General features: G+C 42.9%; 3 protein-coding genes across 16 annotated transcripts in view; 2 read left to right on the top strand and 1 right to left on the bottom strand.

Moving 5' to 3' along the window:
- The window catches only part of Ndrg4 (NDRG family member 4), a 36,442-nt gene extending 34,500 nt beyond the window's left edge, over nucleotides 1–1,942 (top strand). For all 7 annotated transcript variants that reach the window (XM_052729634.1, XM_052729633.1, XM_052729636.1 and 4 more), the window contains one exon: nucleotides 65–1,942. In XM_052729634.1, coding sequence (XP_052585594.1) covers nucleotides 65–219 — 155 coding nt within the window. In that variant the 3' untranslated portion in view covers nucleotides 220–1,942. The remainder of the gene's footprint in view (nucleotides 1–64) is intronic.
- A 1,056-nt stretch (nucleotides 1,943–2,998) lies between these two features.
- On the top strand, nucleotides 2,999–6,308 carry Setd6 (SET domain containing 6, protein lysine methyltransferase). Of its 2 annotated transcripts, none has more exons than XM_052727050.1 (7): nucleotides 2,999–3,389; nucleotides 3,468–3,609; nucleotides 3,728–3,922; nucleotides 4,055–4,175; nucleotides 5,193–5,373; nucleotides 5,467–5,534; nucleotides 5,736–6,308. In XM_052727050.1, exons 1-7 carry the CDS (start codon nucleotides 3,014–3,016, stop codon nucleotides 6,042–6,044), a joined length of 1,392 nt encoding a protein of 463 aa, XP_052583010.1. In that variant the 5' UTR covers nucleotides 2,999–3,013; the 3' UTR covers nucleotides 6,045–6,308. The 2 variants fall into 2 exon arrangements, with proteins under 2 accessions (XP_052583010.1, XP_052583009.1); XM_052727049.1 differs by having other exon boundaries at nucleotides 5,467–5,609.
- A 390-nt stretch (nucleotides 6,309–6,698) lies between these two features.
- Nucleotides 6,699–27,142, bottom strand: part of Cnot1 (CCR4-NOT transcription complex subunit 1) — an 85,033-nt gene continuing 64,589 nt past the window's right edge. For 4 of the 7 annotated variants that reach the window (XM_052727044.1, XM_052727042.1, XM_052727041.1 and 1 more), the window contains exons 35-49: nucleotides 26,176–26,367; nucleotides 25,534–25,676; nucleotides 24,429–24,537; nucleotides 24,168–24,337; nucleotides 23,245–23,497; nucleotides 20,295–20,543; nucleotides 18,702–18,865; nucleotides 18,230–18,347; nucleotides 16,940–17,041; nucleotides 15,368–15,541; nucleotides 13,335–13,484; nucleotides 12,293–12,473; nucleotides 8,821–8,953; nucleotides 7,860–7,994; nucleotides 6,699–7,714 (exon numbers count right to left, since the gene is read on the bottom strand). In XM_052727044.1, coding sequence (XP_052583004.1) covers nucleotides 7,636–7,714; nucleotides 7,860–7,994; nucleotides 8,821–8,953; nucleotides 12,293–12,473; nucleotides 13,335–13,484; nucleotides 15,368–15,541; nucleotides 16,940–17,041; nucleotides 18,230–18,347; nucleotides 18,702–18,865; nucleotides 20,295–20,543; nucleotides 23,245–23,497; nucleotides 24,168–24,337; nucleotides 24,429–24,537; nucleotides 25,534–25,676; nucleotides 26,176–26,367 — 2,352 coding nt within the window. In that variant the 3' untranslated portion in view covers nucleotides 6,699–7,635. The remainder of the gene's footprint in view (nucleotides 7,715–7,859; nucleotides 7,995–8,820; nucleotides 8,954–12,292; nucleotides 12,474–13,334; nucleotides 13,485–15,367; nucleotides 15,542–16,939; nucleotides 17,042–18,229; nucleotides 18,348–18,701; nucleotides 18,866–20,294; nucleotides 20,544–23,244; nucleotides 23,498–24,167; nucleotides 24,338–24,428; nucleotides 24,538–25,533; nucleotides 25,677–26,175; nucleotides 26,368–27,142) is intronic. The other 3 variants (XM_052727046.1, XM_052727048.1, XM_052727045.1) reach the window with 1 other exon arrangement.

The raw sequence follows: 27,142 nt of genomic DNA, 5'->3' as shown, positions 1-27,142 counted from the left end.
GCCCTTTTCCTGCCTGCTGGTACCCACCTTGCCTGTCCTCAGGACCCTTTGTCTTTGTCCACAGTGCCCTCAGCCAGCATGACCCGCCTTGCGCGCTCACGCACGGCCTCCCTCACCAGCGCCAGTTCTGTGGATGGCAGCCGCCCGCAGCCCTGCACCCACTCAGAGAGCAATGAGGGGATGGGCCAGGTCAACCACACCATGGAGGTATCCTGCTGAAGCCCTCGTCCTGCCCAAGACGCCTGCTTACCTGTCCCCAGGTCCCACTGCCGTCTCCGCACTGGCTCATCTTCCGTTTAGTTTATTTTTGTGAGAGTGAAGTGGAGGAAATGGGGTTACTTCTCTTTTATTTAAAAATTGAAGGGATCCACCTTAGTACAGCAGAAAAGTCTTGGGTGGTGTGAGGGGCTCGCCTCATCTACTCCCATTTCATTCAACATGTTCACTAGTTGATATGGCTCCTCTCATCTGCTCACCGTGGCCCTGGGGTGGGGCCAGAATATAGGATACAGTATTGAAGAAGGAATATGGCCCACCCCCCTGGGCCTGGCAGATGTGAAGACGCGTGGGGTTTGAAGATGGTGGGTGCTGTGCTTAGGCTCTGATGTGAGAGGGAGTCAGACCAATGGAGAGCCCTGAACCTCAAGGGGTCCACTTCCTTTTAACCTTTGCACCAAGCACACCTGTTCTGATAGTAGAGGTCACAGTCGTAAGGATGGAAACCACGAGAAGGCGCTCTAAGCAGCCAGACGTTTTCCTGGTGCTCTGTGGGCAGGACAGGTGCTGTAAGGCTAGCCAGGCAGAGCTATGGAGACAGCATATGGAGAACTCTGAGGGCAGGAACCCCCATACTCTACCACCCCAGGCCCAGGTCCCACCCTGAAGCAAAGGTCACGTGGTCTCCTGCCCCTGGTGGCAGAGGGAAAAGGTTAAGGTTGCTGTGTGTAGCCCCTGAGAACTTCATGATCCCTTTGGCAGTTGGAAGGTGCTTGAGTCCTGCAGACCCCTCTTGTCCCAGATTCCACCCAGAGTGTTCGTGACAGTGGCCTGGTCAGCTTGGGCCAGTGTGACACAGACATCACTGGAGAAGTGAGCTTGTTTGAGAGGTCTGGTCCAAGACAGAAAGACACCGTGCAAGGACTTCTGCCTGCTGGAGGGGCTGGAGCTTGCTTGGTCCTGGGGTGGGAGATGGGTGGCGGGTCCTTGATGTGAACAAAGGTGGTGTAGTGGCCAAAGGCTCTTGATGCACCCTAGCCCTCTGGAGCACACCGCTAAGCTGTCTTCCCGCCCATCATCTCACCAGGTAGACTCGCAGCCCAGAAACCAGAGCTACTGTTTCAGCCTGGTCACTGGTTTCACACGCTGTCACCCCCAAACGGGGAATAAAGCACTTAAAAAAAAAAAGAGAAGAGCTGTGTGTGTATGGGGGAGGGTGTTACGGTGCGGGTGTTCTGCACTGAGGACACCTACACCCCTGTATCTGTGCCACCCCCTTCTGTAACTGTAAGCCATTTCTAAGACTGCTCAGTCCGGTGGAGTGTATTCTGTCCCCAGTTCTGTTCACTCACGTGCTTCCGTGAATACTGAATGTGACTGTTTAAAGCTGGTAGAATTAATCCCTCACTGTAGATAGCACTTCGAGTATTGGACATCTTTTTGCTGTGTTCTCAGATATCTATAAATACCTATAATTATATATATATATATGTGTATATCAGGTCCTCCTGTGTGTGGTTTCCCTATTGGTGGTTGTCTCCTCTTGGTCAAGGGGAACTTTCGATGGAGTTCACTACTTTCCTCTCTGTACAAAATTAAGAGCCTAATTTTGTGTATTCCAGTGGCTGATAAAAGAGATTTTGAGACGACAAAATGTAAAACACAAACCCTTGTTGATGTAGAAAGTTAACTGTGCAGAAAAACTAATAAAGAACTTAAGACTAAAGAGTGAGTGTGGTGTTTGCTATCACCTGGAAACGGTTTAGGTTACCTCGGGCTCCCACGGGTGGAGGATAGTAATTGTTTCTGTGTGTCTCTATACCTTCAATGCCTATTACATACATTGGGGAGGGGGGAGTGAGGGTTGGCATGGTCTCATTCTGTGCCCCAGGCTGGTCTTGAACACTCAGAAATCCTGCTTCAGCTTCCTGGGTGTTGGGATTATGTAGGCCACCCTTTCTAGCTTTTTGTTTTTCCTTTGGGGGTGATGGGGCTTGAACCAGGGTGGTCACACATGATGGGCAAGGTTCTGCCATGAGGCTATATTACCCTGATCGAGACATGATTTTTACCGATCCTGACGCTACTTCTCAGTGTCACAGCTGAGCAAATAGCTTAGCCAGGCAGGCCTCTTCAAAGCAAGGGCACACCACGTTTTGCTTGTTTTTTGTTGCTTTGAGACACGGTCTCACTCTAGCCTAGGCTGGACAGGAACTCCCAGTAATCTTGTCTCAGTCTCCCAAGTACTGGAATTACACTGCCAACTTCTCCACGTTCAATCATTTGTTCCATCATTCATTCACCTGATAGTGACTCCTTCCAATGTATCAGGCTTTAAAATAGCTGTCAGAAGATGAAAAACAAGAGTAAATTAGCAACTGTGGATGGGGGTGTGTGTCCATCAGATGTAGAGAACCTTCAGGCCACTTCAAACCCACGTGCAAACTGTCTAATTGAACGGAGGTCAGTGAGAGAGATGCCTGTCGCTAACAAGGAAGGGGTCGGTCCCTACCGCTCAGCAGCTAAGACCCCAGGAAGAAACCGGATTTGGTTCCTGCACCCTGCTCTCGGGGACGCGCCCAGCACAGAACTCGCCTGTGTGCTCGCGCGGTGTCTGAACCCTCTGGAGGCCACGCCGGAGCCGCTGCGTGGAGGGAGGGAGGGAGGGAGGCGGGAGGGACGGAGGGAGGGAGGGAGGCGGGAGGCGCGGCGTGGGTGCGGGACCCGAGCTCCGCCCCGTCCGCTCGCGTCCAGCGACGCCGGAAGCGCAGGGAGGACGCGGCGCCACCCTCCCGGCATGGCGGCTCCGGCCAAGCGCGCGCGGACCGGCGACGGGCCGCCCCTCCCCGCGCCCTGCCGGGTCCCGAGAGTCGCCGGCGCGCCCCCGACGCCCCCGGATCCCGGGCGCGGCCACGCCACTTGCTTCTCCCCGCTGGCGGCGGGGCCCAGCGGTGACGCGCCGGACGGCGACGCGGTGGCCGGCTTCCTGCGCTGGTGCGCGGGAGTGGGGCTGGAGCTGAGTCCCAAGGTGGCGGTGAGCCGGCAGGGCACGGTGGCCGGCTATGGCATGGTGGCGCGGGAGAGCGTGCAGCCGGGGGAGCTGCTGTTCGCAGTGCCGCGCTCGGCGCTTCTGTCCCCCGACACCTGCTCCATCGGCGGCCTGCTGGAGCGAGGTGGGTAAGGGGCAGAGGGCTGGCTCCGAGGCTGGCTGCCGAGTCGCGCCCGGGCGACTTCTCCGGTGTCTTCCCTAGAGCGAGGCGCGCTGCAGAGCCTGTCCGGGTGGGTGCCGCTGCTGCTGGCGCTGCTCCACGAGCTGCAGGCCCCAGCCTCACCCTGGAGCCCCTACTTCGCGCTCTGGCCAGAGCTGGGGTGTTTGGAGCATCCCATGTTTTGGTGAGAGCCAAGGGAAGGGCAGGGGAGAACCTGTTTCAACCGTTTTGCTGAGGGGACTGGGTATCTGCTGGATCAGAGCGGCAGGTTGTGAAGGGCCCTGGGTGGGTTGTCCTTGCAGGCCAGAGGAGGAGCGGCTGCGCCTCCTCAAGGGTACAGGTGTCCCGGAGGCCGTTGAGAAGGATTTGGTGAACATCCGCAGCGAATACTATTCCATCGTCCTGCCCTTCATGGAGGCTCACTCCGATCTCTTCAGCCCCACTGTTCGCTCTCTAGAACTCTATCGCCAGCTCGTGGCCATTGTAATGGCTTATAGGTCAGTGATTACAGCCTGGAGGAGCAGACCCTCATCTTTAGAACATATTGAGGGCAAGGTGGGGAAGAACAGTGAACTCCAGGTAGGCCCCTCACCCAAGACCGGGCCTTAATTGAGTTTTCTCTGTGGCAGCTTTCAAGAACCACTGGAGGAAGAGGATGATGAAAAGGAGCCGAATTCCCCCTTGATGGTGCCTGCAGCAGACATACTAAACCACACAGCCAATCACAATGCCAATCTCGAGTACTCTGCAGTGAGTGAACCCCATGTCTAGTTATGTGCATTGGGAGTCAAATCATTGGGCTCCGTTTTCCTACGTACTGTGAAAATGAGTAGGTGAGATTACTCCCCCGTGTACTTTTGGTATCAAGTTACAATAAGATGGCGTGGACACACCTTAAAGCTACCAAAACCAAAACCAAAACCTGCCTGCTCTGCCATGTCACCTCAGGCCCTGTGGACAGCATCGCAGAACAGCAATAGTTCAGTACTTTTCAAGAGGTGGAATGTTCCTGGGCCAGAGGTATACTAAGACTCTACTTTAGTCCTGGTTCTGTATGGAAAATTAAGAAGACACGTTTTTTATGATAAAAAACTAGCAAATGAGCTGGGCGGTGGTGGCACACGCCTTTAATCCCAGCACTCGGGAGGCAGAGCCAGGCGGATCTCTGTGAGTTCGAGGCCAGCCTGGACAACCAAGTGAGTTCCAGGAAGGAAAGGCGCAAAGCTACACAGAGAAACCCTGTCTCGAAAAACCAAAAAAAAAAAAAAAAAAAAAAAAAACTAGCAAATGATCTGGGCCTGGTGGTTTCTACCTGTAGTCTGATGAGGTGAGGCAGGATTGAAGGTTCCAAGTCCACTCACTTGCAGCCATTTTTAGTTTATACATTAAGACCTTGTCCCCCAGATGTCAGCAGATAGGACTGTCACTTATTCCTACTTCTATTTTGACATGAAGTTTAACTTTTTTTTTTTTAAACTATGTAGCCCTGGCTAACCTGGACCTCAAGTGATTACCTCGTGAGCACTGGGTGTGCATCACCAGGCCTGACCTTAACATTTTTTTAAAAGGTAGTGACTTAAGTGCAGATAACTATGCATAGATGCACTTGGTACACTGCCCTGTAAAGTTGGTTTCACCCCCTTCTATAATACAGTAGACAGTGGGTACGTGGTCTCAGCCCATGGTCCAATAGGCTCTTCTAAGAGGGAAATAATCTTTATAGGGTGGGGTGTAAGGTGTAGCCCCAGCTTTTCCCTTTTATCCCAGGATTACCTCCGGATGGTAGCTCTTCAGCCCATTGCTAAAGGTCATGAGATTTTCAACACCTATGGGCAGATGGCTAACTGGCAGCTGATTCATATGTACGGTTTTGCTGAGCCCTATCCTGACAACACAGATGATACAGCCGATATTCAGATGGTGACTGTCCGAGACGCTGCACTCCAGGGTGCGTCTGCCCAGCCCAGGTTCCACAATACCTCTGCGGACAGCACTTGGCTTGTGGGGTTCTGTCCACTCACTCTCATCCATTACCTCACAGGAACAAAGGATGAAGCTGAAAGGCTGCTCTTGTGTGAACGCTGGGATTTCCTGTGCAAACTGGAGATGGTAGGGGAAGAGGGAGCCTTTGTGATTGGTCGTGAGGAGGTGTTGACGCAAGAGGAGCTAGCCACCACACTTAAGGTGCAGGGCTGACAGGGTATGGGATGTTGGCATTTAGAATAAGGCCAAACTAAAGACAAGGGTAATCTGTCATGAAGCTCACGGATAGTGGTACATCCTAACTAAAGGGCCCTATGTTCCTTCTAGGTACTGTGCATGCCTGCTGAGGAGTTCAGAGAATATAAAAACCAGGCTGGACAGGGAGGAGAAGAAGAAAGGGAAGAGGACAGTCTCACAATCACAAATATCCCCAAGCTCCAAGTATCATGGAGACGACTTCTTCGAGACAGTGTTCTGTTGACCCTAGAGACTTATGCCACGGACTTACAAACTGAGCAAGATTTACTTAGTAATAAGGAGGTCTATGCCAAGCTCAGCTGGCGGGAACAGCAAGCCTTACAAGTCCGCTATGGCCAGAAGATGATCTTACATCGGTTGTTGGAACTCACAAGTTAGCAGGTGCCCTGAATGACCAGCAGTGAGAATCTTTTAAGATCATGTTTTGCTTGGAAAGGAGGGAAATTTGGGACTTTTGCTATTAGGCAGTATCAAAAGAAAAGTAGCCCAAGGATAGGTTTTAATCTAAGGCAAGAGTTGTTGACATTTTAAGATTGAGATTAGCAGGTTGGGAATCTGCCAACTGGTAAGAACATTCTGTTTTTATTTTTACTAACGTCTTCAGGTTTTTAGTAGAATTTAATAAATATGGACCGAGCTAGACTTTGAGAAGTCCGACCTTTTTGAAGTCCATTTCCTGTAGAGAACTTAGCCTAACGGGGCTCTGCGGCTGCACTTTGCATCTGATCAGTAGTCTAAAGTTGGTTCTCAGGTCACCTTTCAAGGACATGAAGGGTATCCCAGCTTCATTTGGCAAGGTAAATTATAAGTGGAATTGTTTCAACTACTACCTATTCATACCAAAAAAACACCCGAAGAGTTTCTTGAATTCAGTTTAACCACACAGATTTTCTTGCTCCAACAGCTTCCTCCTGTTGAAGCAGAAATACCCTTGCTTGGCATGGTTGTAGTATACCAGTAATCCCAGCTTCCAGGAAGCAGAGGCTGGAAATGGATAATTTGGTCTACATAGTAGTAGGACCTTGACTTAAAAAAAAACAAAAAAACAACTGTAAGTAGTAATGGGAAACTCAGTCATTCATTAAGAAGGGATTGTTTCCAGGAGACTGGGCTATCCACTTTTCTTCCTCACCAGCACTGCTGCTGCCCCTGAGAAAGGCACAGTGGACTCCTATGCATGTTATGACTTTAATGTTTACTGTCTTCACACACAAGAAAGCTGAGTTAGGGCCCAGGAACTACAAAGGCTACAAAATATAACATGGACCTGGCTGCTCTCGGAACATTTAAGATCCTTACAAGAACCAACTGTATTATTGGTCCTTTGGACTCTTGTTATTTAACGAGGCTACAGCCTGAGCATGGTGATGGGCGCCCCTGGCCAGAAATGGTTTCCTCTTCAGGTAATGTCCCTCAGGACCAAAAAGCAGGTTCAGTTTTCCCTGCAGCCAGCTTTGGAGGAAGAAAAGGCAAGCAAACCTCATGGATCTCAACTGTGGACCTTCCTGTGTTCTCAGGCTATTCGAGTCTTGCATGCCTACATTTTTTAGTAACTTTAAAGTGCTGAATTTGTGGAATGCCACAAATGTCAAGAGGACTTAAGTTATGCTCAAGACAAGAGCATGCCATCACGGCCTCTACTGCAAGGTACCAGTTTATGTATTTTCCTTAGACACACTCGGCACAAACCCAAGAAGTTCAGACAAAGAGTTTTCTCTTTCATATATTTACACAAGTTCAAAATGATATTCACAGCATCTTCTAAATTTTGGCCAAGAGTCAAAAAAAAATGCATTTAAACTTTGGAACTTGCCCATATAGACAGGAGGCCAACCCCAGCAATTGATGGGGCAGACACCCAAGAACCAAAGGGCTGGGAAAGTCAGGAGGAGCTGAAAGGACTCTTCAGTTTATCAACTTGGTTCAGTGGGACCAAGGCCGATGCCTCGTCGAGGGCTATGCAGTTCATCTAACTGGCACCAGTCCCTTCCATCACTTGCTGAGCCTGCTTCTGTCCCATGCAGCATTGTGCGACAGACTGGAACAACCTGGAAAGTGAAGACAAGGACAAATTTACTTCACAATGGAGGCCTAAGATAGCTAATGTCCATCAGCTGTAACTGCCCTTGAACTCACAGCCCCAAATTAGAAGCATTCTTTTCTGTCACCCCGCTAGGTACATTTTCAACTCACTTTTCAATCTCTGGGGCACAGTGTACAAACTCATGGTTCCAGAACTTAAATGCTGGGTTTTTAATCAGCTCAATGAAGGTGATAAGAAGACCCCAAGGATGCGGCCTATTTACAATCAACCGTTCCAAGAGAACCCTAAAAAGGGAGAAGGGTTAGTTAATACACAGAGAAACAAATTCACAACTATACCTCCACTGCCTCTTTATTAATCCACTTGGAATTTTTTAACAATACTATAGCATATGTAAATGGGTGGAATTCTTCCTATGTGGCTGCAAGTGCTGGCTTAAACATTCATCTACTGTGACCTGCTAGTTGCAATGCTTTGTTCTCATTTTGTTTCCTGGGGGCAAAGATTTAGACCTAATTACAAGCAAAATGGTACATCGTCATCCAAGCATGCAATAAACACAGTTCAGATGTTTATGAGAACCCTGAGCAGCACCAGTATTTAGTCAGGTGAATAGGTAAATTAAAAGGTTTTTGTTCTTTTTCTTTTTTCCCCTCCCAAGAGGGTTTCTCTGTGTAGCCCTGGCTGTCCTTGAACTCAGCAATCCACCTGCCTCTGCCTCCTCAGTGCTGGGATTAAAGGTGTGTGCCACCACACCTGGTGTAAATTAAAGTCTTTAAGGTATGTGTACTTAGTGAAGTACTATGTACCAATTTCCAATCCTATACATATTTAAACAGAAAACAGGGTACATACAAAGAAGTCTGTGTTATTCAAGATTCTGGATACAAATGCTGTTGCCACTGCCACCACCAAGAAACAAGTATGTTGCTTTTACTGTAAACTATTCCCCAGTATTGCAAAACAAACTACTGTCAGTATCAACTTGTTTTGTAATTCTGCAGATGTGGTTAGTATAAGATAGCTAAACTGGGAATACACACAACTCCATTCAGAGTACAGGGGAGAAGGGCCCTTTTAAGGCATCTTGACAATAAATCTCTCTCTCACCTTGTGATCTGTTCCTGGATTGCCTCGGTGTTTGCCTCAGCAAACAGGTACAGCATGGTGCAGCTGAAGTAGTGAGTGTGGCTGTTTGGGTACCGCAGCTGGTTTGCAATTGCATTTAAGAAGAGATACCGGCCTAAAGATTGAGGAGACTGGATTTAGGGTTCACTCTGAAAGCCAATATGGGAGACAAATGCTTGTTTCTGAGGGGGACTGATACGTAAGGGAGCTCACTTTTAACAACACAGAATTAGCATGGCCCTTGTGCAAGGATGACATGAAAATCTATGAAGGTTATTCAATAGGTTTTTTTGAAATACTTTCCATGTTATGAATTAGCAAAATTCTTACATATTGGTTGTGTTTTTTTTTTTAACATTGTGTTTAACCTACATGTTAATAAAAATATTTTACTAAAAATCTTAAGGGGCCAGAGAGATGGCTCAGAGGTTAAGAGCACTGGCTGCCCTCCCAGAGGACCTAGGTTCAGTTCCCAGCAACCAATTCACAGCTCACAACTGTTTGTAATTCCAGGGGATCCAATACTTCACAGATACACATGTAGGCAAACATCAATGCAAGCAAATAAATCATTTAAAAAAAACCATAAGTGAAGGCCACTGTTCTTTATTCTACAGATCTCCTTTAATGTCTCAACAGTGGAGACCTAGTTCTGCAGTTTCACCTCCTGTCAGATAAAACACTATCTCATCTAGCACTTGGAAAATTGCTGTGTATACTTTGAAGTAAGCACAATGAAAGAAATGTCTTCCTATGATGGAAACAGTCCTGGCCTCAAAGCCCTTATCTTCAGGGGCTTGCCCCTAAAGATCCTTATACTTTGAAAAGCAATGGTATATTGGTAGAATAATGGGGGAAGGGAGTATCAAATCCAGAATCTTTCACCATGTACAGATGGCAATAGATCTCTTATTCAGATTTGATTATCTTGTTTGTACAGCTATCACAAGGACCCTTAAACACCAAAGGATGTAACAAAATTCGATTGTTAAACTTTGCTTTTATGCTCAAATATCTTCTGAAAATAGGTAAGTACAATACCAATCTATATATCAAATACAGTTATCCTTTCAGGATATGTAGCAAAGTTAAAAGTAACAGTCCTAAAGTACACTGTAAAAATAAATCGGTCATATGCCCCAAACCCACAACATCCTATTCCCAGCACTTGCTCAGCCATGTTCACTGCTGCTCTATTCCTAACAACTAAGAACTGGAAACAATAATGGGAATGCACATTTACACTACGGACCACTTATTCAGGCTGACAATGCTCCCCGGAGCCAAAGAAAGAATCGTCAACTCTGCAGGTAAACTGATCTAGTAGAAATGATCTGAGGTGAGCAATGACAAACATCTCATGTTCTCTTTCTCTCACTGCAGGATCTTGGTTCCAAATCTTCAGATGTGAGTACACATCCTGGAGTAATTGGGGAAAGAATAAAAGCAAGGGATGCCTGAAAAAGTCATAAGGAACCATACTATTAACTATTTCTTAAAAAAAAAACTATAATACATATAAATCTGTGTTTAATATAGTTTAATGAAATTTTCTCATCGAGGGTTGACACCAAAAACCACCTAATCAAAAAAACCTCAACACCAGAATGAAACGCCCTTGAGTTGTTGGTCAGTGCTATCCAAGAGACTTCCAAAACATAGATTGTTGCTATATTGCCTTTGGTTGGCCCCAGAGATCAAAGGTAAGTTCCTCCACCTTTTGCTGAAGACACCATGCATGCACTTCCGACACCGGGCCCTGAGTTCTCTAAGCCTGGAACTGACCTGAATGCCTCTTCCCTGAAGACTAGCTTTCAAGATACCAGAAGGCATCATGCAAGCTTCCAGAGGGAGGAAACCAGCAGTCCTACCCAGCTGTGATGCCTATGAACCACACCAGTGACCAGCATGGCACGATAGATATCCCTAAAGGTGCAGTAGTGGTACAAACACCTTGGTGGTAACCAACAGCTCTTCCATTGAACTTAAGACCCACTCAACAAGGGTAACCATGCCTGGTACTGGAAACCTAGCCAAGTACCCAGGGCTAGTGAAGTCATGGATCTTGGAGGAGAAGCTACAACACTACTGCACTAAACCAGCACAATCCCTAATTACACTCTAAATATCTGAAATAGTTGTCCACATACCCACAGTAAGTCTAATTCTAACCCTTCATCAAGGAAACTTATCTTTGCAACAGAGGCAACCACAACCAGTCAAAATGCTGAGTTGTGAAAGCAATGGCTGCATCTACAGAGTACTCCCACGCCTAGGGTCCAGGAGACACTGAACAAGAAGGAGGTGGAGACACTGTAAGAGCCAAAGGATCAAACAGTTTGCTGTGAGATCGTGCTTCCTAGGAATGTCAGGAACTACACTCAAAGTCTCACCAACTGCCTAAACACGAGCTGACCAAGGACAACAACAACAGACATGCCACAGAACAACTACAGGCAACTAAGGAAGGCTGAGAGTGGGAGAAATTGTCTTCCCCAGGGAAGAGCAGTTTCTCCAAAACCAAATGGTCAGCCCTTAAAACACACACAGGTAACATTATACAGACTCAGCAGGTGATAAATATTTAAGACTATCTACGTAGTCTGAAGTAACCCAGTGGTTCTGCCTGAACCGCCCCACTTATGACACCATGGTGGCACACTGGCAAAAGGCTGGACTCCGCTACGTCCAGTTGTCCTAGATCTGTGCAAAAGCAGCAGCATAAAAAACCGTGAAAGTAAAGGAGTACCACTCAACCCTGACTGAAGCATGAACTGCTAAGTCCTCAAGATGAAGACATGTTATAGCAGACTGATACCAAACTATCAAACTCACCTCCTGGGGACCAAATTACCTATCTTGTTAATACACTGACTATGCCAATAAATTGACATGGTTCACTCTCCCAAAAAAAGGGGGGAAGAGGGGAAGAATATATATCTATATACATATATGAATGCACTAACAATGACAAAGATGTCATGAATTTGAAAGACAACAAAATGAGCAGTGCTTAGTAAGCACCTAAGCTGGGGATAACTAAACATTGACCACCAAAAGAAATGAAGCTGAACCAAGAGACAGACTACTGTGATTTATATCGTACACTTCTTACAGTAACAGGAAGTTCTAGTCCTTCACTTTCTTATACATTTAATAACATGTTCTGCTCCCTGGCAAGTAGACATAATAAATGATAGAAAAGACAGGCAAATAAACAATGTAGTGTGAGCCTCTGTTGTAGGCTACTAAAAACATTTATTTTTACACATTTTACTGCAATCAGACATACCAACATATTTACTGAGATAGGAGAGATTTGGGGCAATTTTCTTCACATTTTATGAAAAGAGCATTCATCAGTGTGGCTAAAAGAAATGTTCTGGATTCTTGTGATTTTCATCTGTGGCAAAGTACAGAGACCTGACAATGTAAATTGGCCAACTTCACTCACCCTCAGTGTCTAAGTCCACAGCCAGATTCTGGAAGATATCCATGTGTGCTGAGTGGGTGATGGTGCTCATTGATGGCGTGCTGCCCTTGTTGTGGATGTGTGCGATGGCCTGAGTCCCTACATAGAGCACCAGTGCATTGATAAGCTGGAGGTTGTAGCGATTGCCAGGCTCGTTAGATACCTAAACGGGCAAAAGAGGAAACTTTACCAGAAAACTGACTAGTTTTCTTTTTTCCACAGACAGGATCTCACAATGTAGCTCTGGCTGGGCTCGAACTAAGATCCACCTGCCTCTGCCTCCCAGTGCTGAGATTAAAGGCGTGCGCTACTATTTCTCAATCCTTCTTAAGGCTCTCTAGAAGGGATGCATTCTTGATATTTTTTGTGATTTAAATAAAAGAAATCTGCTCAGCATTGTGAGCTGCACAAATGGACCGCTGCCCTAAGAGTGATTCAACCAGCAAATGTGAGTTCCTTTGGGAAACCAAATACTATCACTTTTCACACGACATAGCTACAAAATAAGATTTATCCATTCAAAACAAGCATAACCTCAATTATATACATTTGGAAAAAGTTGTTGCTGCATAGTGTGCTAACATTGGAAAGCCGATAACACTTCAAGTCACTCTATAAAGCAAATTTAACTGCAATCCCTTTATTTAGTAATATCTTTTCCCTAGTAGTCTCATCTATAACTGGGTCAATGATAAAATATTAGCAAAGTATATAACCCAGTTAAGCTCACCCAATGAACACAGATGACAATGTTTTGGTGTGTATATGGGAGTGGGTGTATTTCTGGGGATAAGGTCTTGCCACTGTAGTTCGGGTTGGCCACAAACTCGTGATCTGTCTGCTTCAGTTTCCTCAGTACCAAAGAAACAGGTGTGCATTCCACATCCAAATTCAACCATGTTTCTAAATGTATAAATCAGGTTGGAAATACTAACTGCGAAAATGAGACATACAATAGACAGTGCACACAAAGTGCCCTGTACAGAAGACTCAGCAGAGAACAACTTAAGTCAAACCAATTAACCTGTAGGTTACTGCGAAGATCCGACAGAAAAGTGACAGGAGATCGAGTTTTAAGATATGAATCCAAGTCTTTTTTGAACTGAGGTGGCATCACTCCAGTGAAATTGGTGAGGATTCGAGGTGCAATGTTAATTTCACTCAACATGTCCACCTGTTAAATATCAAGAATCAGAATCAAGCACAGAAGTTAGCAAATCATACCAAAGACAGAAGAGTTAGGACAGCTTTCTAAAACTATATACACGCACATGCAGACTGTGACTATTACATGTTAGACATTTCTCATTATTAGGAAAGAAACTAAAGAATATTTCTGTGAAGGTCTAATTTGCACTATTAATCAATTTCTTCCAAACTAAGATTTCCAATCAGTACAGAAGGAGACTCCACAACTCACCACCAAAAATTCCAGCCACCAAAAGCAGCCCCAGCCAAATAAGAGAATGTTATATGCTTTTTAAGATGTACTTGAAAGGGGCTTAAAAAAGAGCTGAGAGCAAATTAAAAAGGCTAATATTTCTAGATATAAAGCAAAGGACAATCAGACTGCAACCCACAGATCCAGGGAGGCTACCTAGCAGGGAGGAACCTAGATGACTGTGGCTTATAATAAGTTTTGGTTTTGCCCAATCACTGGGCAAGCTTTAGTGAAACATTTCACTATTAGGATAAGAATTTGTACCGTATCAAGCTGATGAAAGAATATGCTGGCTGTATTTTCAGGAGGGGAGGCTAAAATCTTTTTACGTTATGGATTAGCTTATAGAAAAATGTCTGCCATAAATCAAACAGTGAAGGAGAAGATGAATAGGAATCTCACACAACTTAAGTAAAACATAGCTCTCTGAACAGATGAAGATAGGTTTCTTGTGTATCCCAGAATCTAATCAATATTTACATGTATAATTCAGCTATTATTTGACTTAAAAGGGCTTATTGGGAAATACTATAGAATTGTATTACATGAAATATATAGAATATACAAATTCATAGAGACAGAAAGATTAGATGTTATCTCAAGATGGAGAAGAAAGGAAAATAGAGCAATGATTTCCTAAGTACAAAGTTTTTGTTTTATGTGATGGAAAAGCCCTACAAACGGACAGTAGTATCAGGACATAATATCATGAATGTAATAAATCAACACAATTAATGTAATTAATATCATAAAATATAGTTGTTGCATGAATACTGCAAATGTAATCAACGAATACCACAAGTGTAATGAATATCATGAATGTATGTATGAATGCATATGTAATGAATATGTAATGAATATCATGAATGTATTAGTGAATATCATGATTGTAATTAATATCTTGAATTCATGCCACTGAATTATGAAGTTAAAAATAGTTATAATTGAAAAAAAAAGCTAGTATTTATGTTAATGGTGGTATGATTTTTAAGTGGTTTCTTTCCTTAAAACAACTTAAACACATGCACATTGAAACCTGTAAACTATAGACACTGCAAAGACTAGTTTGTTCTTCAATTATGCAGCAAGGGACCAGCAATTGCCCAACATTTAGTCTGGGGTCCAATAATTATACCTCAATTCAATGTCAAAATTATGAGAGACAGTAAGCAGAAAAATAGTATGAACCAATATTCAGGGATAATATCTCACCCATCAAGACTAATAACAATTAGCTACCCTAACAGAACCATTACCTAAAGCACACATGTGTTGGAGAGGGGGGCATTAAATACAGTGATTTTAAACAGGCTGATCAGAGAAAGGGCTGAAATATTAAAATAAAACAAACAAACAAAAAAAAAAAAACACCCTTCCTTTAGGAGCTGCAAAGATAGCCCAGTGGTTAAGAGCACTGCTTTTCTTGCAGAGGACCTAATTTCAGTTCCCATTACCTACATGGCAGCTCACAATCTCTGATTCTACTTCAAAGGGTCCACTTCCGGCCTCTACAGACTTCTACATGCACATGGTACACATAAACTCACACACACACATACATAGATTAGAACTAAAGTCGAAAAGAAAAAAAAAAGCAAAACATGTTAAAACTTTACCTTCAGATTAGGAGTGAATGGGTCTGGGAGCCTCATATTTCTTGGGAAGGCACTCAGGATCAAATTTCTTAACTGGATACAATTAGGAGGGATCACATCACAGAACCCATAATGGTAATCACAAAGGAACTCTGGGAAATCATGCAAAAGAACTAGCAGCACTCTTAGAGTACCCTACATAAAAAGGAAAAATGTTCCACACTAAGAAAGCAGTATTTTTTCCTCTATCATGAATTTTAACTCAGGTCAAAAATGCCAAAAGTACATGTTAGTAACGAAAACAAACAAACAAAAAATCTATAGGCTTTAATCAACAAATATAGTTAAGATTATAAAAATAATTACAAGTAGAAAATGAAACCATGAAAAATTAGCTTTGAGGCTGGGTGGTGATGGCGCACGCCTTTAATCCTAGCACTCGGGAGACAGAGGCAGGTGGATCTCTGTGAGTTCGAGGCCAGCCTGGTCTACAAAGTGAGTTCCAGGAAAGGTGCAAAGTTACACAGAGAAACCTTGTCTTGAAAAGAAAAATTAGCTTTGGGAGCTGGAGCCTTAAATAAAGTGCAACAATATATTCTGCACAAAAACAATACAACGATGCAGCATCTATCCTCAGAAGCTAGAAAGAGAACAAAATCTAGCAAAGTTTAAAGGGAGTTGGGACGGGACATACATCAACTGAAAATGCGGTGAGATCAAAGCTAGCTTTTGATAGTTCTTGAGAAGTTTAGGAAATTCAACAATTCTGATACACAGGTGGCAAGAACTCCTTAGCAACCTGAGATAGCCTACTATGTGTAAGAAGGCCCTAAGTTTGATCCCCAGTGCCATAGAAAAGCAATTAAAACTCCAAGATGCGAACAATCCCAGGGGAACACGGGCAAACTACTGGAAGGAACATCACAGAAAGGGTACATTCATACACGAAAATCTCATTAAGAAATCATTAAAGTCATCAGGTGGTAGGTACATGCCTTTAATTCCAGCAGGAGAGACAGGAGGCTCTCTAAGTTTTAGGGAAACTAGGGCTAAATAATGAGGCTCTGCCTCAAGAAATAAGCATCTGTGGAGAGATGGCTCAGCAGTTAAGAACACCTGCTGCTCTTGCAGAGAACCAGGGTTTGATTCCTAGCACCCACATGGTGGCTCATAACCATCTGTTACACCAGTCCAGGGGCTCCAACATCCTCTTCTGCATTCGTTGAGCCCCAGGAACACACATGCTGCATATACATGCATGCATGCAAAAGTCACACCTAAAATAAATCTAAGGAAAAATGTTAAAAAAAACAAACATAAAAAAACATTAAGGAAATAAAAGTTGAATTCCCAGTGAGACTGTACCAATTGCTAAACTGGTTGGGGGGGGGGGGGGGGGGAAGCAGAGGAGATTTATATAAAGGATGGGGGAAAACCAACTTTCCACCAAAACCCTAAACTGAGAGAGGCACTTCTAACACTGGAGTATCCTTACATAAGGCCTCTGAGCATCCTGTGTTCTGTAAAAGCTTAATAACAACAGACCACATTAAAAAAAAAAAAAATTCAGTTATTTGTAAATAAAAAAATTACCTTGTAGAGGATTTGCATAGGTTTAGTGAGTTCCACATTTCTAAGGAAAGGCGCTAAATACTTGAATAAATCAATCAACAGCTGTGCATACATAGGCCACCCCTGAAATAAAGAAACGTGTATGAGTTGTAGTGACATGTAGAAGTTGTTCAGCTACCAAAAAGTTGCCCAAGTCACTACACTGTGTTAAATGGAGAACACTGATGTGTCAGGACCTCTCATAGTATTAGCTCAGTGTGGTGGGGAACATGTCTGTAACTCTCATACACAGGAACACAAACATTCAACAAAATAAAAAGACTAAGGATTAAGGTAGTGGATGATGTTTTCTGGAATAAGAGGATCCCAGAGATTGTGGGCCGTATTTATCTTTGTGCCTGCAAGAAAACTAAGAGAGTCAGGCTGTGGAGGCGCACGACTTTAACCCCAGAACTTGGGAGGCAGAGTCAGGCAAATCTCTGTGAGTTCGAGGCCAGCCTGGTCTACAGAGCGAGATCCAGGACAGGCATCAAAACTACACAGAGAAACCCTGTCTCAAAAAACAAACAAACAAAACAAAACAAAAACCTAAGAGAAAGGAGACCACCTTGAGGAAATTTAATTTCACATAAAATACCAAATCAACTGCAGGCTGGTTTCTATAATTCCTTCTTTCAAGTTCTGGAGCTCAACTATTTCTTTTCTTATTCCCAACTCCTAGTAAATAACCTTGCTGAATTTACAGCATCAATTCTATACTTTCAGCCAGAAGTGGCCTGCTTACTATGTATGTCCCAACCACACCAATTGTATTTCATCTTCTTGTGTGCACACCATGCATGTGTCTGTGTGCCTTGGTTTGCATATGGAAATCACAGGACAAAATCAAGTTCATTAAGTGATTATTTCACTTTCTTGCCCAGTTTACTTCAACACATAGTAGTTACATTTCCTTCTGGTCTCAAGGGCCAAATGAAGGTACTATATGTAGTACTCTTTTGCCATTTAATTGCAAAATGAGAAACTTCTCATATTAAGTATTGTTAACAATGCAAAGCAGTAAGAGACCAAAAGAGACAGTCCACAACAAAGCTAGAGAAGCATATCTGGTCACCCAAGAAAGCCTTTAGATGTAGTCAAGTACTTGATATGCCTCTTTACATGCTGTGACGGGACATTTAATAATTACCAAGTAACACACTTGGAAAAATTAAACTACTACTAAGTAACTAATAGAAATCGACACAAACAGTGCTAGTAAGCCCCAGGTAGTTACAGGCTTCATCTGTAGGAGATAAACTGCAGCCACACCTTCTGCTGTGGCGTATGTGCCAACATTCTTGCAATAAAGATCCGATGGGAGATCAATTCAAGCCAAGCATATACAAAGCCAGGAGCTTTGGTAGGCCTTAAGATGTGGAATGTATTGCTGAAAGAAAAATTTCAGAAGCTCAAACTTAAATATAGTAAACACATGAATGTAGACAACATGCAAGTTACTTTACAAAATACCAATTTGTTCCCAAACATACCAATGTTCTACCTGATTTTTACTACACTAAACCAATAAATAGTCCTTAAATCTTAGCAAGGCACACGGCAAAGCCTGTGCTACCCAGTGAGAACCACCATCAAAAAACAAAGACTAACAATCAAGTTGAGTGTGGGGGCACATGCCTGTAATTCCAGCCTTAGCAGCATAGGAACTCTGGAGGGCAATCTGAGTTCTAAGACACTGTGTCAAACAACAATAAATGGAAATCTCTACTAACCCACCACTCACCAGAAAGCTGTAAGAGTCTGGAAATTAATGGTTTCCAACACATGCTCAGGTGCATTGAGCTCCAACAGCAGCATAATAAAAATCCTATGGTAGGGAAGCTGCTGAAATTCACTCTGCCGCACATCATGATCCTGTAGGAGAACTCCCACTACTATACCGAGAACCTAGACAAAATACACAGATTATAGCTCATCAGTCACAGACATAAACCACCTGGTGCTTTCAATTTATGATTTTTAATTTTACTTATTTATTTAGATTGGTTTTTTGAGACAGGGTTTTCTCTGTGTGTTCCTGGCTGTCTTGGAACTCACTGTGTAGATCAGGCTGCCCTCAAACTCACAGAAATCTGCCTGCCTCTGCCTCCCAAGTGATGGGATTAAAGGTGGGTGTCACCACCACCCAGCTAAATCATGACTCTTTGATCTTGTATTCTTGAATTGAACCTAGGCCCTCACAAACACTAGGTTAAGTATTCTATCACTTGAGTGCTATCTTCAGGCTTTTCTTTACTTTTGCGACAAGGTCTCACTAAGATGCCCAAAAGTAGACTCTGAACTTGCAAGCTTCATTTTGTGATGTTCCGGCCTCACCCAATCTTCCAAATACTTACAAGACTGCACCAAAGGACAGGCTTACCCTGCACTCTATCAACAATGAAGGAAAAGATACATGCTACTTGAACACAAATTTCTATGCTGGCAGTCAAAGGGACATTTGTTTGACTTTGAATTTGATTATCACTGGACCAATATTGAAAACTTCTATATTCTCCACAAATGCCACTGATTTTTCTGAAGCTATAGAAACCTGAATGTCTCTCCCATTTCATCATATTGAAATCCAACAATGTTAAATCTTCTAATGTGACTTAATGTCAACAAGGAGAAAATGGTTTTCACCCTCTCTTGACATGAAGTAGGTCTGCATTCCACTCAGTCTGCACACTGACTGGGGGTGGGGGTGGGGTGGGGAGTAAGGACCTACTTGTATTTCTGCAAGAGCACAATCTACGGTCAAGGTTTACCCATTCCTGCACTAGTTTAATATCCAACTTTTTAAGAATCCCACTGTACAAATCAGGTCAGTAATAAATGTCACTCCTGGCATTGGTCTTGCCATCCAGACAGAATTGGGGGTGGGAAGATGCCACATACCTGCTAGCTCCTGATGGGATCATCACCATCATCATCAAAGCACCAACACACCAAAATACATTATGATTCTCTCACTTTTTAATTCTGTTAAACACTATTTTCTCTTAACTATGGTGGGTATTATCTCTTATATTTCATTTTTGGATGGAAAAAAGCTACTACAAAAGGTTTTGGGGGCTGGGGGTGATGATGCATGCCCCTTAATCACAACACTTGGAAGGCAGAGGCAGGCAGACTGAGATTTGAGGCCAGCCCTGTCTACATAATGACAGCCAGCCAGGGCTACACAGTGAGACCCTGTCTCAAACAATAACAAAGGGTGTGTGGTGTTTATGTGTGTGTGTCTGGGGGTGGGGTGGGGGAACGACACATAATACAATGGAGCAGAAAAAAAGAACACAAAAATCTAAGGGTCAAGAAAGGACTCCAGACAGACCTTGTTCAGCAGATTGATCTTTGTGACAGTGTTGGTGGCCTCCCCAGAGTGCTTCACCAACAGTGCAATGAGGCGGACAAAGGCATCGAGGTTGTGATAGCACTTGGCTCGGATCATGGTGGGATTGGCAGCAGGATTGTGCTGCTGCTCCGCTTGAGCACGGTAACTGATTTCAACACACATTTCAGTGCAAAGACGAAAAAACCTTGTTATGAGGTCATCGGTCTTAAGTATTCCTTGTTGGTGCATCTGCAGTGGGAACAAGCAACCAGCGCGGTGAGTCCACACTCAAAATCACTTTACACGTCAGCTCTCAAACAGCCACACGCTAGCTTATTTCCACTTCTAATTCTTACTCTGTCAAAGGATGCCATCAGAAAAATGACTCCCCTATTATTAAGGAGCCATGGCAGAGTTCCTTCCAGTTTTAATTCATGGAGAAGACTGAACAAAGAGATACCATTAAGCTTGAACAAGAGGGTATCTACAAATAATCTGGAAAATTACATAAATAAAGCTAACTTTTAGAAACTCTCAAGGTGTTAATATATTGTTCTCCCAGGGAGACTCAGTTGCTTGTACATTTAACTTCACATAAGTAACACTTCTCAGACACCCGCCTCTTATTTAACCAGTGGCAAAGCTTTTGAAACTCCAGCCATCTGCAGAGAAATCATTAATTTATTGAATAAATACTCAAAATTATGTTATTTAATATAATGATCTTTTATACTGTTATAATTCCTGGAAAAGGCGAGTTTCAGATTAGGCAGAGCTACACAGCAACACTGTCTCAATAAATAAATAAATAAATAAATTTTAAAAAAGAAAGCAACAGGGGAAGTAACATTGAAGCAGCAGAACTATGGGGTGAGTGCTTACTAAACAATCTAAGACCCAATTGGGGGGCAGGAGTGTCCTATAAGGTCATCTTGGAAATCTTAAACTATTATCTTGATAAACAATAGAACAGCTAAACAGGTTGAATTATGAAAACAATGTACCCAAGCCAAGACGGAAGGCCAACAAAAGGATCTTATTCCACACTGAAATGTGAAAACTTTGCAGTGGAAGAAAGAACATGTGCATGGCAAAGCACAAGAAGTAAAAAGAAATTCCCCAGAAGGTCTATTGCAGCAGCTCCCCAAGAGAAACAGGTGACAGCAAACGAGAAGCTAGACAAGAACCACATCCATAACCACGACACAGCAATGCCACAAACTCCCACGCATTTGAATTTCTTCCAATGGAATGAGAAATCAAACTATAAACATAAGATGATACCTTTTCAATGGACCTATGTTTTAGAATTTCCTGGATTCTTTTAGCGAAGAAATTTACATGACATAGTTTACTAGTCTCATTCATGCTGAAAAGTGAATTCAATTCTTAACAAGTTCACTTAATTGTCAGGTATTTAAAAACAGAACTAATTAATCTTTCTTTGGCAAACAACCAACTTTTGGTTTCAATTTGAGGAAACAAAAAAAAATAGTCAAGTGTTATAGTTTACTGAACAATATTGTATAGTTTTATTAAAGAAATTCTAAGGCCAGTTCAAGAAACTACTTTTCCTGACAAGTTCTAGGAAACTAATTCCTCCTCTTTGTTCCCGTATCACTGAAAACAGCCAGTAATGAACAAAAACACAATACAAAATGGACCATGACTATTTTTTTCCACTTTATTCTGTAAACTGCTTATTTTTTTAAATATTTACTTTTATTATGTTTGAGAGCTCACGCATGCTTGTTGGTGTGCACTTGTGTTCAATGGTGCAGATGTGTGCACATGAGTGCAGATGTCTGCCAAGACCAGAGATGTGACGTGTCCCTGGAGCTGGAGTTAGCTACCCAATGTCAGCACAAGGAACTAAACTTCAGTCCTCTGCAAGAACAGTACAAAGCATGTGCTCTGAACTGCCTAGTCATCTCTCTAGGCCACCAAAACCACTTAATTCGCCATGGACTCATATATTTGGATGCTTAGTACTATTTGAGAAGGATTAGAGGTTTGGCCTTGTTGGAGGAGGTGTGTCACTAGGGGTGGGTTTTTTTTTTTTGAGACAGTGTTGCAGGATGGCACTGCTGCTCCCGTTTCAAAAGTCTATGCCAGGCCCAGGATGTCTCTCTCAGCTACTGCTCCACCAGTGCCATGCATGCCACCATACTCCAACATCTGTAAGCAAGTTCCCAATTAACTGCTTTAATTTCTAAGAGTTGCCTTAGTTGTCTGTCTCTTATTAAGACACTTGATAAGCCTGATTTTTAGAAAGCAGCTCCATTCCCAACACTTTCAAACTTCAATTTGCATCAGATTCAATAAATATACTAGAAAAAAATGTAATAAAAACTCTATGACTAAATAGGGATTTGTTGTATCTTGTTTTCAAAATGTGCTAGCCTGGGTGTGGTGGCACAGGCCTTTAATCCCAGCACTTGGGAGGCAGAAGCAGGGGGATCTCTGTGAGTTCAAAGCTATCCTGCTCTACAGAGTGAGTTCTAGGACAGCCAAGGTTACACACAGAAACTCTGTCTCGTAAAACCACACCCACAGAGAGAGTGAGAGTGAGATAGAGAGAGACAGAGACAGAGATAGACAGACACACACACACACGATATTCTAAAATTTTAATGTATTGGCTCAAAATCCATCCCTGGTGACTATTAGTAAAATAATATTTTGTAGCTCATTATTCATTTTCTAACCCACCACACATTGTAGCTATGACAACTAGAATGGGATAAATAGGACTAAAGGAGTAGGAATGCTGTATTTACAGTAGCTATGATCGATAATGAGGAAATACACATAGGCCATATTAATTTAACAGAGCACGGTCGTGATATTTTTGTTTGCATGAATATGGAGATAATTCTGACCACAGGAATACAATACTGAACTTTAATATTGGAGTTATCACACCCTACTTATGTTGAATAAAAAGCACCTTTCTTTCCAAAAGCTCTACCTGTCCAACAAACGCAGAGAAAGCTTTGGTACTGTCACGGCCAGCTGCTGCTGAATGGTATAGATTCACCCATTCCCTCAGAAGATACTCTGCCTTCTCCCTCAGGCCTGGAGGGTCATCATATTCTGAGGCTTGAGAGATCCCAGAATGCATCATAAAGTTAGGGCCTCCATGAGCACGATCAATCATTGCTTCATAGTTGGATCGCACTACTTCCATCAGCTGGGGTAATCTAGTATGATAAATTCAGATTGAAAATCAGTTAACCCACTGTTCTTTATTTTATAGATACACAACTGGACCATTTATCAGAACTTGGGAAACTCAGGTACGCTAGGCTGGCTGGTCAATGAGTCCTAAGACCTGCCTGTCTCTGCCTCCCCAGTGCTGACCTTACCAGTGTGCACAGCTACACTTTGCTTTGTGTCGTGTACATTCCTGCGTGTACACACAAATGCATGTGCACATTCTTGTGGAGGCTGGAGGACAACCTTCGGTTATTATTGCTGCAGGATTTGTCCATGTTGTTTTTTGAAAAAGTTTCTTACTGGGACCGGACTTGCTGATTAGGTTATACCACCTTTATGTCTAGCCCAGAATTCCAAGTGTGTATCAATACACTTTGCTTTAAGGTTGGGAGCTTGCTAGGGACTGGACTTAGATCTTCCTGCAAGCATTTCACTGACTGAAATTGATCTCCAGGTGCCCACTCATCAATCACTGTATACACAGCTCTGTTATCAAGAAGGCAAGTGATTAAGCATTCACACTTTCAGGACATTAGGCCTAATTAAAATTGTTTTAGGTGAAACAGTCACAAAATAATGTTAGTGTGTACATTAATTTCTAAAGCTCTTAGAGACCGCTGAGTGCACAAGGAAAGCAAAGCATTTCATTCTTACCCTTCTGGAGCATTGCCTCTGGAATGAGCATTAATCCTCATGAGGGTTTCAATGGTATGGAATAGATCTGCCTCAGTAATATGGGCAACACTCCTTTCATCCACCAGCAGAATTTTTACCAATTGCATAGCAAATGCCACGGCCATGTAGTTTAAGCCATTCTCCATTGACTGGCAACACAGCAAATTTGAGAGAGATAACAATTAAGATAAAAGCACTCCCTAAATCCTTTAGTCCACTCAAGTTAAATTTCTTCCATACCTGAGCGAGATGAAGATCATATTGCTGCATGTTAACCAAATGATTTCGAATTAACAACTCCACAGCTTCTACATTATATTTATATTCATCTCGACATTCAATTAGGCACCTAAAAAAGACAGTATTTTACCCATACTAACCATATTGGCAATGTGTTCTACACAAAGATGTCTTAAGCAACAACTGCAAAAACCAAACAAAAAAACCCACACAAAAAACAAACTCAAAACAAAAAAGACCACCAAAACAAAACAAAACACCCAACAACTAACCAACTAACTAAAAGAGTAAAAGCAGGCTAGGGATATTGAAATACAACCTAGGCTTAGCACTTATGAGGTACTCAGTAAACAGCTCCAGCCAATGCAATTAAGTCTTAATGTTAAGACAGCTGAGGCGAGCCAGGCAGCAGTGGCACAGCCTTTAATCCCAGCACTCAGGAGGCAGAGCCAGGTGAATCTCTGTGAGTTCAAGGCCAGCCTGGTCTACAGAGTGAGAGCCAGGACAGGCACCCAAACTACACAGAAAAACCCTGTCTCAAAAAACACACAAACAAACAAACAAAAAGACAGCCCAGGCTTTGCTTTCAAATTTTGAGAAGTAGGAGGGATTTCATTCAAGGCACTAAAGTATTTACCATAAATGCCACTAACTGTGAAATGAAAAGAGATGACTTAAAATGTATTCCTGAAAGGCACATATTGGAACCACTCAACAATTCTTACCCCTTAGAATCAGGAAACTGAAAGCCCCATTTATCTTGTAGGCAAAAGAAAAACATCTAGAAATAAATAGGCTATGTATATTAAAAGCCAGTCCATGGGGATTAGAGATGGCTCAGTGGTTTAGAATACTTTTTGTTCTTGCAAAAGACCCAGGTTCAATTATCCAGCACCCACACGGTGGCTCACAAATCACCCTTCATGCCAATTTCAGGGGCTCTGGAGTCCTCTGCAGGCTCCAGGCACACACATAGTAGTACACATGCAAGCATGCAATGCATAATGCATGCAAGCAAAACATTCATGTATGTAAAATAAAAATTAAAAACCTAAAATAATGATAAAATTAGCCCAGTAATGATTGGTTTACTAAGGTTACCCACCTTGTGATCTGTTTGTTGCACCATGGTGATCCGTATGCCCTGCCATCCTGCAAAGCTTTTAGTACCAAGAGGTGGCACTCCCTGTATCGCAGCAATAGGTCAGCATCAGCACCACTTGTGGCATCTAATAAACCCTCTACAGCCTATGAACAGAAGAAAGTATTCACAACCATGGAAAATACAGGACTCGACTAACTATGCAAGCTGGAAATCAAACACAAACAATTACATAATTTCTGAAGCTTCAAAATTCTTATCTCCACTCTCAACTTCTATCTAGTTTAAACTTAATCATTATTATTTGCTGTCTTAAGTCTCTATGCAGTCAAAAGTTTATTAAGGTCTTCCTAATCTAACATGCCCATTCCCCAAACACTTCTATCAATTTACTTAAAATCAAAAGGTATGTCTTCTTATAGTTTTTCCATTCATCATACTTCCAAGAAAATATTATCATATGGAAAAGATGTCCCACCTAGCCACTTCTAACTGCCATAAATAACTACATTCTACAGCGCTGAGGAGTGTCAACAAAACTTGGTTTATATTAATCTTTAAAACTCAATTTCAAGAATATAGATTTAGGTACAGGTCAAAGTCTATAAACCTAGTTGTTTCTACAAGCAATAGCTTAAAACAAACCTTCTGCAGTAATCCAAGAGCAGCTATCGCATCTCGAGAATTCCGAGACAACACTACAACCTCCAAAAGGCTTCGTAGAGCTTGGGCTTGAGGATTCATGGCCAAAGTTGGTGGAATGGCATGTAGGTGCTGTTCCAGCTCTGTAATACACTTATCATAAATCTGAGCTACATCATCTGTTGCCCAAGCTTGCTGTTTTAGAAAAAGAAATAACCAGAGATAAGCAAACATTTTTAAGGTTGTTCACTGACACAATGTACCAATGAAATAGAAGTCAGTCCTTGGCATATTTCTCCAGCTTATGTTTTTCATTCAAATATACAAGCCCCTTCCTGATCTATTCAGTCTTTGTATTCTAAGTGGGGGTAATGCAAGGCTGGAGCAGAGATGTTTCAGAGTGCAAAGAATAGATAGCACTGACATAATTAAGTGACCAGAGAATATAATATCATTAATGCAAAAGACTGATCACAGCACGTGTGTCATCCAGTAAGCGTTCTGCAACTTCAAAGTCTTCCAAGTTATAATGCATGACTGGACAGAGGAAAAATACAGCATCACTGTTCTTTTCCTTTTTTCATCTTTCAAAACAGGGTTTCCCTGTGTGACTGTCCTGAACTCGCTTTATATACCAGACAGGCTCTCTAACTCAGAGATTGGCCTACCTTTGCCTCAAGAGTGCTGAGATTAAAGGCATGCATGCAACACCATGCCCAGCAATGTGCTTTTCCTATTAAAAACATACTACTGGCCTGGAAAAGATAGCCTAGTGTATCAAGAGCGTGCCCTGCAACCACAAAGACCTGAGTTCAAATCTCTAGAAGCCTGTAAAGATGGGTGCAGTAGCATGTGTCTGTAATCCCAGGGTTCTGTTAAAGGGAGGGGAAAGCAGGAGTGGTCATGGAAGCACACTTCCTCCAAGGCTCAGAGAATATTTAAACTGGGTTTAATATTTAACTTTTATATA

The sequence above is a fragment of the Peromyscus californicus genome, unplaced genomic scaffold (assembly GCF_007827085.1).
Source record: "Peromyscus californicus insignis strain IS unplaced genomic scaffold, ASM782708v3 Scaffold_8__1_contigs__length_139910024, whole genome shotgun sequence".
NCBI classification, from domain to species: Eukaryota; Metazoa; Chordata; class Mammalia; order Rodentia; family Cricetidae; genus Peromyscus; species Peromyscus californicus.
Note: the sequence above shows the minus strand (reverse complement) of the source record. Positions and strands in the feature narration are given on the sequence as shown.